General features: G+C 31.5%; 1 protein-coding gene across 2 annotated transcripts in view; it reads right to left on the bottom strand.

Annotated features, from left to right (window-relative positions):
• The window catches only part of DPYD (dihydropyrimidine dehydrogenase), a 795,862-nt gene that overhangs the window by 710,666 nt on the left and 71,845 nt on the right, over positions 1–13,351 (bottom strand). For both annotated transcript variants that reach the window (XM_019747023.2, XM_074319316.1), the window contains exon 3: positions 3,302–3,384. In XM_019747023.2, coding sequence (XP_019602582.2) covers positions 3,302–3,384 — 83 coding nt within the window. The remainder of the gene's footprint in view (positions 1–3,301; positions 3,385–13,351) is intronic.

Raw genomic sequence — 13,351 nt, forward strand, 5'->3', positions numbered from 1 at the left:
CAGTCCAGTTCCGCTCCAGCTTCTCCAGGTTAGACATACTCAGGAGTAGAGCACCACTGTGGGTGACTGGAACCAACTGAGGGCTGCCACAGAGACTAAGTAGTGAGAGAAGATGACTCTTCCATAGCCAAGCAATGCCCTGACCGTGGATCTACAGAAAGCTAGAGTGGAGTTTTGGGCCCAGGGCAAGAAATTAGTACTGGGGGTCTGTCTTCACATCAAGCATTTGATTTTTGTACCTGTCTCCTCCACTAGACTGTCAGCTCCTTGAGAGCAGGGACTGTGTCTCATTCATATCTGTAACCCCATTATCTGATATATTAGAGAAACTCCATAAATGTTTATTAACTAAATGACTGGCTTTATCCATCCCTGCATTGTATCTTCTTCCCCTACTAGAATTCTACAGAGCTATAAAATTATCTTCATAGTTTTTATATCTAATCTTCTCTTCCCTTTCTTAAAAACCACAATGACTCCCTGAAACAACTTAAATTCTTTATCATGGCAAACTAGATGTTAGGTAACTGGCCTCTAGAATATGGCAACAAAACACATTTCCAACCAGGCTCCTGAGACCAGCCCCTGTGCTAAGGGAGGTTTTTGGCAAACTATTCATACCTGTCTCCCACTGTCCCCTCTCTCACTCTGAGATTCTGAATTGCTCTCATTATCCTTGGCAACCTCCTATTGCTCCATTTCCACCCAGGGATTCTTGGCATCTAAGGAGAGATATTATTGCCTATAAAACTCTGCCTATGTCAGTTTTGTGGTAAAACGTATAGTCAAAAAAGCTTGAAAAATTGTGCTCTGTATCAGAGCACTTACTGTTCCTGGAATCCTCCTTGCACCTACCTACCTCCATGCCTTTGCCCCAAACTGTTCCCTCTACCTGCAACTCTGGCCATCTTTCAAGGCCTAGATCAAATTTCTCATCCTCTCCATGGTCTTCTCCGATCCAGACACCCCTCATGTAAGGCAAAAGATGATCATAGATGAGAGAGCAATTAATTTTTGTCCCTTCGTGCATTTTTCTCTTACTCTATTAGTCACACGGCATTATAATTTTTTGTTTATGTTTCCATAATCTCACACGTAAAGGAATGAACTCCTGCTGAATTTTCTAAAGGCAGAAGAAAAAAAAAAAGTGCCAGGCCCACAGTATACTAAATTGTTAAATGTTTTTGGTTACTAAATTATTTAATTGTGTTTAGTGAATGTAAACATTACCAATAATATGTCTGTGTATGTGTGCAATATATGCAAACTATGCAAAGAAAGTACATTACACAGCCATAAAATTAAATGCTGATTGAAATTATCTAGACTACTACTGCTTTATCTCATAGCATGGTGCTACAGAGGTTATTCCAACTGAGTAATACTTGTTTTTCTCATTAGTTCATCTCTACTTTTTAAAAAGCAGAATATCCTAGTATTTTTCAAAATGGCAATTGTTACAAAATTTGGCAGAATTTAATAATCTCTTCATACACATTTCTCCCATAATTCAATTTGTTTTTTCTTAATGACAAATTTTCTATACTAATTACATGTTCTTTCCCTGTTCATTATAGTTCCCTCTCACATCTATTTTCATTCATATTGTCTCTCTGCAATTCTTTCATTCTTTTCGTCTTCCTACACATCTATGTGTTTACTTTAAACTGAATAGATACAAAAATGCAGAGAATAGCTTTCTAAATAAATATTGGTTTGCATGCTTAATATATTCAAAATTATTATAATAGGCATACACAAAAATGATGTGTTCAATTTATAACTGTGGTAGTTTTAGACAGAGGATAGAAACTATTGAAAAATAGAAGTTCATTCATAATTTCTGCATTGAACTCTTCCACAATATACTCTACACTTCATTTTTAATCCACTACTATTATCAATAAGTTTAACTTTCTGAGGATGTCTGATTGCATTTTATAGATCTAAATTCTCTATTGTGTACTCAGTTTTATTTTTCCCTCTTTTTTTTATTAGTAAAGACATTAGCAACAAAATAGGCTCACTGCTCCATCTGGTAATTTCTCTGTACTAGTAATATATTATTCCTCTTTTTGTGACATCATAATCATCTATACAGAAGTACCATGTATCTTTGTGTAGAAGCTACTGTTTCCATTAAATTTAATTACCTCCCCCTGTGGTTTTAAATAGAAGTGGCTTCAAAATGAGGGTAGCTTCTATTAAATTTAATTACTTTCCCCTGCTGCTTGCATGGTAAAAGAGAGGTTGCTAAATGAGAGCAGCTTCTAAACTAAAGTATATGGTAACAGTGTGCTAGCAATAACAAAATTGTACTCAAACTACCCTTCTAGGAAACCTCGTGGTTTGTCTTTTCTTTTATTTTAAATTTTTTTTGCCTTGAGTTAAGATCCTAAAAAAAATGAGCATTAATAGGAGCTATATTTTTAAATATATATATGTATATATATTAGATGTACTATATATATAAATCAATTTTAATTTCATAAGCTAAATAAAGGTAAATATGCTATTTCTGCACCATGATATAGGAAATTATCCCACTCAAAAGTTCAACTCAGAACATTTAAGTTAATATTACTTGTTATTGTTTTATAGCTATAACGATAATGAGTTTTATTTCTCACATATATTTAATGTCTAGTAAAAAACATTCCTTGATTCTGATCAGATAGATTTAAAGACTACTTTCTAAAAGTTATTAAAAAGGCATCCAGTTTGGGATGAAATTCAGAGAAATATTCATAAATAATAGTGTTAAATTGTGAAAAAAGAGAAAACATCAGGCTTATTATAGGCTACTTTCTTTGAAAAAAAATCCATATGTTCTATAATAGTGTGAAAATGTAAATCAGTTTAAAAATATGATGATATAATCCTATAAAATCTAACATAATATGAAATTTTAAGTGCCTCTTTTTTAATTAAATATTAATTAGGAGGAAATACTACTCAGTTAAACCACCATTGTATTGTTTATTTTTTTATATATTGACAGAATTTAGATGAACAATATTTCCATTCAATCACACAGTTTAGTATAAATATAAAACAAGACACCCCTTAAGCATTTTAAGTAACAAATTAAACATTTACATTTTTTACTGTGCACTGAGGCTTAACATTTATGCAGCTTCAAAACCAAAGTACAGCCTCAAGGGAAGTCTCTCCACTGACAAATTAATACCTTAGAGAACAGAGCTGAATGGTGGCAATGAACTCATTTGTTCCCCCAATAATGAAGAATGACTTTTTCTTTACCACATCTGTGACTGTTGCTATGGTGACTCAGACTTACCTCATTGCTTCTCTGAGAGCTCCTCTCTCACCAAGAGTCGTGTGCTTGATGTCATCAAAATTATTCTCTAGTTTCTCACAATTCTGCAACATATTAAAAAATGCATTAATCCTCCAACATCCTGAGATAAAATTATATCTATGCAATTATGTAAAAATATAATTGATTATATAGATTATGGGCTCATGAAAGATATGCATACCACTTTAATTGGGTAGGATTCATTAAAATTGACAGTGTGAATTCAACAATAACAAAATAAAAACCTCTTATGATACAGCTGTCACAGTAGTCTTTTTTACCAATTTTCCAAAATTGGGAAAATAGAAGAAATTAGTATTTCTTATTGAGTTTGGGGGAATAAAAATCACTTCTCTGAAATAATCTTGAGTATAGCAAAGCCAATTTAAATTCACAAGAGAAAGTCAATAAAGTTTGAAATCACAATAAACTGTATATCATAAATATTTAATTCTAAATAAATTAGCATTTACTGAGATGAAAAGAGAGAGCCCAGGTATAATATGATACTAAAAGTTCCAACATTTTGGAATAAAAATTTTATAACATCTTTAAATAACAATTGTATACATAATGTTTACAATTTTAAACACACACACATTTCTTATAATTAAGTGACATTATATCAGGTTCTTAGCATCAATGGGCTAAATTTTCTAAAAGTCTTTTTTTAATTTTATTACAATTTTAACTATTTTTTATTTAAAACTAACTTAATCTTACATGACCCTAGTAAGTTTTGAAAATATAATTTTAGACTAAATAAATCCATATGAATCTTTGGCACTTTAAATTTCATGTAGAATTTAATTGTACTTAAGTAATAACATATATGAACTGACTGTTTTAGTTAACAAACAGAAAAATTAAATAAAATTTTAAATCTTAATGTGTTAGTTCTAGTCTCGAATTGTAAATAATATGCTGCATTTTAGAAAACTACAGAATCTAGATTAATAATTTCCAATGTTTAAGAATTAATTTATTTAAAACCTATGGGTATATATACTACTATATTCACTTCGATTTTTGAATCAGCTAAATTAAGGCAAAGATCTATTTTGATACATATTTATATACTTTATAATGAAAATTACCAAAAAGTATCTAAAATAATTTGAATTGTGAATAACTGTCCTCTTTTAGGTATGTAAATTGGAAATAGCATCTCATGCCCTCTGTCTTTTCACTTTTTTAGTAGTGTCTTTTCATGAAGAGAACTTCTTATTTTTAATGAGGCCCAATGTATTATTGCTTAAATTTATGTTTAGTGCTTGTGTCCTATTTAAGAAACTTTTGACTTCCTCAAGGTTATGAATAGATCTTCCTGTATCTTTTCACAAAGCTTTATTATTTTACATTTCATATTTAGATGTGCAATCTATCTGGGATTGATATTTATATGCGGTGTAAATTAGGAAATACACCATATAGGTAATCAATTAAATTGGCACCATTTATTGAAAAGACCATCATTTTCCCCACTATAATTCAGAATCATCTTTCCATAAAGTAAGTCACATTGTGTATGGCGTCTGTTTCTAGAGTCCATTATGGCCAACTGCTCAATTTCCTATACTTATGCCAGTATCACACCATTTAAATGACTTATGTCCATAATAAATTTAAAACTCCCACAAATAAATATGAAAAAGACAAATAACCCAATGGGCAAAAGACTTATATAAACACTATGTAAAAGAGAATATCCAAATAGCCAATTAAAAAAAGAAAGAAAAAACATACTCAACATCATTAGTCATGAGGAAGATGCAAATTTAAACTATGATACACCACGACAGACTTTGGAAATGCCTAAAGTGAAAAAAATAGATCACGGAAAGTATTTTGTTTTGCTTTGTTTTGTTTTTAGTATAAAAAGCAACTGAAGTACTGCTGATGGAAATGTAAATTGTTACAACCACTTTGTAAAGCGATTTGGCAGCACTGTCAAAAGCTCAACATTCACACCTTGGAATACACTCAGAACAAACGTATAATATGCTCACCTAAAGTCTTTTACAAGAATTTTAATAGTGCCACTGTTTAGAATAGCTGAAAACTGGAAACAAATCAAATGCACATCAAGATGGAATATATAAATATTAGTATATTAATACAGTGGGAAGCTACATAGAGAATAAACAAATTATAGCTATGTGGAGTAATATAGATGCATCTCACAGAGACAGTACTGAGCCAAAAAAGTGATACACAAAAGAACACATAGCAAAATTATTACACTTACTTGAAGTTCAAAAATAGGCAAAGCTACAATGAATAATCCAAAATTGAAAATAAGGTAATTACATTTATGAGCATAAAAAAGAATAAAATACTTCCAAATAAAGTTAAGAAAAGAAGCATAAGACAAAGAATAAAACATCACCAAAAAATGATATTAATAAAGAAGAATAAAATAAATGGAAAGACATCCATATCCATGTTCATGGATTAGAATACTTAATTTGTTAAGATGGTAGTACTCCCTAAATTAATCTAAAGATTCAATGCAAGTCCTGTCAAAATCCCAGCTGAATTTTTTTTGCAGAGTTTGACAAGATGATCCTAAATTTCATATGAAATTGCAAGGCACCCAGAATAATGAAAACATTCTTAAAAACAAAAGAGCAAAGTTGAAGAATCATACTTCCTGATTTCAACACTTACTACAAAACTATAATAATTAAGATAGTGTGGTACTGGCATAAGAATAGACATATAGAGCAACATGTAACTGCACAAATATTTGTACACAAATTTTCATAACAGCATTATTCGTAAAAGACAAAAAGTAGGAAAAAACCAAGTCAATCAAAGGATAAATGGAAGCAAATGTGGTATACTGATACAATGGAATATTATTTGGCCATAAAAAGCGAAGTTTAATACATGCTACAACATGGATGAGCCTTGAAAACATTATGCCAAATGAAAAAGCCAGATACTCAAGGCCACATTGTATGATTCTACGTCTATGAAACTGGCAGTACATATAGGCAAATCCTTAGAGATAGAAAGGAGATTACTGCTTGGCAGCAGCTGGAGAAACAGTGGAATGATTGCTAATGGTAATGGGTTTACTTTTTAGGGAGACTAAAGTGTTCTGAATTAGTGGTGATGGATGCACAACTCTGAATATACTAAAAACTACTGCATTATACACTTCAAAAGAATGCACTTCATGGCGTGTGAATTATATCTCAATAAAGCTGTTATTTTAAAAACAGGCAAAACTAACCAAGATGTTCAAAGTTGGTGGACAGGACTATAAGAGGCATAAGAAGGTCTTCTGGACACTATTTAATTCATTTTGTGAAAACTCATATGATTAAATACTTAAAATATGTTTACTTTTCCACATAAAATTACCCTGCAATAAAGAAGTTTTAAGAAAAGAGTTTGAACTCTGTTTAAGAAGTTATAATGCAATCACATATCACTGTAATTAAAATTAAAGAACGCATATAAATAGATTCAAGTATCAAAAACTTGGTAAATGTTAGCTACCAGCTAATACTAATAAAATAACACTTTGTTATTTGTTAAAATTCTGTACTAAAAATCCAATTCCTTATCCTGATATGCTTTGATACTTCATTAATAAAATTATGATCTTTTTCTCTCTATAGTCAATAGTATTAAAGGATGACATTTATACAATTATAATTGCAAAGATGAACAACTACATTATTTGGATTAAACGGCCTTTGAAGGATATTTTTCCAGTACTTCTGGAATAAAAATAAGTCCAGTTAGAGACCGGGCCTCTAGAGTAGAAAGTATAGTTTTTCTTTATTGTTTGCTTTAGTAGTGGCAGTGAGACCAAAAAAAAAGGGGGTAGGACAAATATAAATTTTTCACTTTACAAACCATAATGCCCTTTTGAATATTTCTATGGGGATAATTTTTCAAAATAATTTTTTGCTCATAGATGTTTATTGCAGCATTTTCATGGCAGTGAAAAATTGGGTGAAAAATCTTAAACTTTCAATAATAAAGGAATGGTTCAATAAATAGGGCTTTTTAAATTTGAGGGTGTTATGCATTTATTACAAATGCTGTTAAGGTAGAATTTTAACAAGCCAATGTTTTTATGACAGCATGTAACTTTTTAAAGACGCTATAAAACTGAGTATCATGTGTGATATGATTACAATTTTGGAAAACAAACAGATTTAAAAAGATGAGAAATGAAATAGTTTAACTCAGATTATCTCAGAATGTTGAATAAATAAGGGTGTCTCTTTTTCACTTATACTTTTCATTATTTTCCAAACTTTCAATTATGGGTTTATGTTTCTTTTTGACTTCAAGATAATTCATAAATAAGATTTTTAAAGATTTGGGAAATATTTGTATATTCCCTGTCAAACATGCTGTTTTCAGAAAATATAACACAACAAAATACATGCTAGTAACAAGAGAAACTAAAACAGGACGGGACTTTTAAAATATTTCTTAATTTTCCAATTAAAGATATACGTCACTGATTACAATTTTGCCTACTTTGATTATTTGCCAATTAATTTATGAAAGTTTTCATATTTTTGTTTGTTTGTTTGATTTTTTTAATTAAAGTTTATTGGAGTGACAATTATTAGTAAAGTTTCAGGTGTACAATAGGATTCAGGTGTACAATTCTGTATTACATCATCTATGTGTGACATGTGTGTTCACCTCCCAGAGTCAGTTCTCTTTCCATCACCATATATTTGATCCCCTTTACCCTCGTCTATATATTTCAAATTGTCTCCTCAAAATTTCCAATTAGCACTTTGTTTTCCAATGATCATCTTTGCTAAATGGAGTCATTTAATAGAAAGAAATCTTTCCCTTGATAGGATATTTTTGTTTTGTATGGTTGGTTTTAAAGAAAACCTTAGAAACTTTTCATTTACCAGAGATTAACAAAATCAATTAACAGTGTATCTGAATCTCTTTATTTTAAAGCAATTGTTTTGAGTTAGGGTACTGACTTTAAGGCCCACAATGCTATAGGAAATGTGAGATGTAATCATTAAAACCAATGGAAGGGCCTGATAATTGCAATACTGTAATTAAGAGAGAATTTTAAGATCTCAATTTAGCCATTTAAAGTTTCTCTCTAAACTAGAGCAATAATGCCCACAGCAAAAGGAAGTCACAGATAGCAAATATTTAAGGCAGCCTGCTACAATAGCATGACACAGTAGCTTAGAATCAAAAGCAAACACATCTTGTCATCCCCAAATCCAGGTCTCAAGTCCTTTGAGAAAAACTGTAGAATAAAATATAATAAACAAAAATAAAAAATAACCTTTTATTATTTCTTTTTTTTTTTCTTTTTTGAAGATGAGAACTGGAAAACAACCACTGGACTTAAGAGAGGAATTTGGGTAGAAATTTAGGTGCGAAAGTCTTTTGAATAGATTCAAGGGAGTGTATATGGAGAGAATTTTAGGCTACTAGTATGAACAACTTTATCAAGGAATTTTTCTCCCAAAGAGAAAATAAAAATATGTGACAGATAAATGGGAAAATGGCAGTCACTAGAGAGTTAAATTTTTAACAGCACAAGTAACGTATAAATAATATGCCTGTGCATCACATATACATCAGCATAATAATATATGCTAGTAGTAATGATTTAGATAAGCTTTGATGGAACAGGAGAGGGAGAGAGTTAAGCTGCTGCAGTCAAAGTTCTTGAATAGGCAAATGGCAACGGAATCTAGAAGAGAGTGTGAGGATTGATACTCATATGCACACAGCATGCCCACAATAATGGGAGGAAACAAGGAAGGTAGTTAAATAGATATGGAGTTAACATTTTTCATGTTTGCTTTATTCTCAATGAGATGGGAAGTGATGTTAGAATGAAAATGATACAGAAGTCATTAAGACTTACAGGAGAAATGAAAAAGCTTGAAGTAGTAATCCAGGAGAGTGAGTAGCTGGCCTAGGGAAAGATAACCTTCCTCCTCTTCACCTTCTGCATTGTAATTTGTACTTTATCTTGGCCTCTACAGCTGTAGAAGAACAAGTTGATAAAAGACATTAAAGAAGAAATGATCAACAAAAGTTCACGGCCACTAATCCAATGCCAAAAGAAGCCCCTGCTCTGGGATGTGGAAAAAGGAGAAACTTTATTCAGATGAACATTTTGCGAACCAGTAAGATGTAACCTCTGGAGGAAATAAAAAGTGCACTCCTCTGAGACAAACAGGTGGCACATTTATATAGAAAAAGTTCCTGACATGGTCCCCGATTGGTCCATTTCTATGTAAATGAGGAATCCAGATTTGTACAATCTGATTGGTCCATATAGCACTATCCTGATTGGTCGAAATTGTGCATTCTGATTGGTTGTTATGGAGCTGCTCTGACTGGTCAGTAAAGATGCAAAAAATCTAATTGTTATCTTGACCAAAATTACTTCTGTGTCCTGAAATGGAAATCAAATCCAAGATATATATAGATATATATGTCTATATATATCTATATATCTATATCTATATCTATATATGTCTATATATATCTATATATCTATAGACCTATATATCTATATAGAACTATATAGATATATATAAATATGTATATATATATATATTTCCCCCCTAGAACAATATATAAAAGTACCAAGAAGATACAAGAGTTGAATTCTAATTCAGACATAATGAGATATACATCTCAAGCAACTAACATCTTTATCTGTTCATCATCTCCATAAATAAAATTAAGCCTCAGATCCATTGAGTGAGAGGCAAACAGATTCACTGTCATGTCTACTATGAATAATATTTTCCTAACATTCAGGAAAACTATATGTAAAGTGGAGCCAATATCCTCCTATCAAAGTCTATTTTCAGCACAGCTCACCAGTATGAATCTGAGAAAAAAACTCATTTTTAAGTAACCAATATCAATATGTTGTTCATCCTAGTGGATTCTATATGTTAGGAGGACTTTCCCAGAACACAATTTCAGACATAGGCAACTTTTTTTCCAGGATATAAAAAACTACCAAACAATTTTTAAAAATTACCTTGTCCGTGGTGATAATTTACACTTCCAACTTTTAATTGCATCATAATTTCCTCTGATCAAAACAACTGCATGAGAATGCTGCAACCATCATAGCAGAAGCAAGGTGTAGGAAAGAAGGAAGGGAAAGGCAGAGAGTAAATGAAAGGGAAGAGGGGACACAGGGAGAGAATAAATGAACTACTTCTCAGATTAGCAAGTACAACAAGAAGAAAAATCAGTGATTAGTAATAAAACTGGAATAAGAAGCAGGCCTACTAACCTGAACATTGTGGATCAAGCAAGTTGGGAGCACATAGGGAAAATAGAAAAACATAAAAGGTATTAAATTTAGTGCTGACTATATATTCCATTTGCCACAACAGGCAAAGATTATCTCTACTTTAATTAGAAGGAAACTGGAAATCCATATTAGCAATCATGGTAAATGTTGTAAGTTTTTGGCATATATGGAAGAATAATAGGAAACTAGCTAATATTGAAGGCTTACTGTGTTAGATACTTTTCTAGGAACTCTACCCATTCAATCTGCAGAAGAACCATAGATATCCTTACTTTACAAATGAGGAAATTGGCTCAGGGAGATTAAGGTAATTTGCCTCAAGTCATATAGATATTAAGGGACAAGGCAGGGATTTGAACCCAAGTAGTCTGTCCTCAGAGTCAGACGCAAATCCCCTAGAGACTGACAACTTCAAAAGAGTAAATTAAATAAAGTGTATGTAATAAAGTTCGGTAATAGGTCCTTCTTTAGGTGTTCGTTGTTAAATTTGGGCACTAGACTGGATGGATAATAGTCTACCAGTAAAGTGAGTGGGGTAGGCACAAGTTCTTGCAGAATTCTTATTTCTGTCTAGAGATGTTATACTTTACAATGCAGAAAAATAAGGAACTCAATATACACATGTTTAGGCCAAATTAATACCCATAAATATTTTGCATGCAACAGTCTTTCTTTGGGTTTGTGATACCACTGTGACAAATATAATGAGCAATCAAATTCCCAAGTGCTCAGGTTTTGGCAACAATTAAAGTAGAAACCAGAAACTAAGCATCAAAAAGAACTGGTTCTGGTGGCCTCCTGCCAAGTGAATCCCCATGGGTTGAGGGAAGGTCTAGAGTTTCAACTGTGATAGATTTTATATCTCTTCTGTGTTAAGAACTGTATAAAAGTATAATAAAACAAATGAGTAGAACATCAACACAGGAGCAAAATAACACACTAGCAAATATCTGGATGCTGAAAAATTTAAATAAGATAACTGAGTCATCTTTGTTTAAACTAAAACAAACAATAACAAATTGAACCAAACATCTACTGATTCATATGCTGCATGAAACAGCAAAGAAGCAAACCGATAGCAAATTACATTATTAAATAAAAGAATTTGTAATTACTATTGGACTTAATTTCCATAGGACTGAATTTCCTTTATGAAATAATCACAATAACTAAAACTAAACAGGTTGGATCTGAGATTTATATACTAACTTAAATTTTTTAGATTAGATAACTAATTTTAATAAATGAGAAAACTCAGTCCTACACTATTGAGGTCACAGAGAGTTAATAGCACAGCTACTACAACCTAAGTCTCGGAATTATTAAATAACAAAAGCTCAAACTAATCAATTAAGTTTCAAATCAGAAAAATATTATCGAAAATCTACTATTTGTCAGGCATCATACCAAGTTCCAAGGATATAAAGGTAAATAAGATAAGACGCCAAGTTGATCACAATCTAGTGAGAATACAGAGAAGAGAGAAATTAATTCTCCTGGTGTAGAGATGTCTGCAAGTTTATTACTTCTGAAAGTGTCTTTGAAATGAGTCAAAATTCTTCAGATTCAGAAAAACAAAAGGCTAAGGTAGTAGAATTGGCTCTAGCCTTACAACTCAGTGGCATCGCCTATAAACTAGGTGTGCTTAAGCAGATTACTTAACTCAGTTTATTCTATATGAAATATACTTACCTTCTAGAGTTGCCAGCAGAATTAAAGGAGATAATATATGGAAATCACTCACTACATTGAACAAATACAAGGTTTTCAATAAATGATGGAAATGGTGGAGGAAAATAATAAAGATGAAGAACAGGAAGAGTGTCCATAAATCCCACCTTTTTCTTAATGGATCAGATTTTATGGAGTAAGAGAAAAAATGTGCATTTTTCATGTTTTCCTAGTGATTCTTATGAATAATAAAGTAAAATTAAGTACAGCATTTATAAAGAAAGATTTTAAAATTTTTGTTCGTAAGAACCCTATGAAAGTATAATGAAAATCATGAACATTTCCTTTTAAAAATTAAATATTTAAAACAATACATACGCACATACGTACAATATACCATATACAATTTCAGTGGGCAAATGCATGCCCTGAAACCCATCTATGGAGCTATGTCTATGCTCACAACATTTTAATACCAAGATGGATAATTTTGCAATGGACCTAGATGATATGGAAATGAAAGTTACAAATATAACCAGTTATATTTTTTGTCCATAACCAGTTGTCCAGTAACTTGAGAAGCAAGGGGTCCAATAGTTGGCAAATTTCTATTAATGTTGGATAATGACACCAAGTTCAAGTATTCAAATTACTAATAAAAAATATGATATGAAAGTCAATCCCTTTGCCAGGCTAGAAATGAAAGCCAGTCATTTACTAATTCATTCATTCAATATTTATTTAGAATCTAATAGGTGCCAGATACTACATTAGTCACTGGGAATATGAAAGCTTAAACAAACAAACAAACAAAACAAAACAAACAAAAAACCTCTTCTTTTTCAAAAAATAAAATTCCAATGCAATAAGGTAATTATCATCAGGCAAGTTTGCCCATGTCCAGTGGGAGAATCATTGCCATATATTAATCATGTATTAATGATCATTACAAATCTCAGATGGTGGGAAGCCTGCAGCATACTATATTCTGAAGGACCCATAGGGAATTATCACCAATTATAAATTTACATTTTAAAATCAGAAGAATT

Source organism: Rhinolophus sinicus, linkage group LG14 (genome assembly GCF_036562045.2).
Source record: "Rhinolophus sinicus isolate RSC01 linkage group LG14, ASM3656204v1, whole genome shotgun sequence".
NCBI lineage: Eukaryota > Metazoa > Chordata > Mammalia > Chiroptera > Rhinolophidae > Rhinolophus > Rhinolophus sinicus.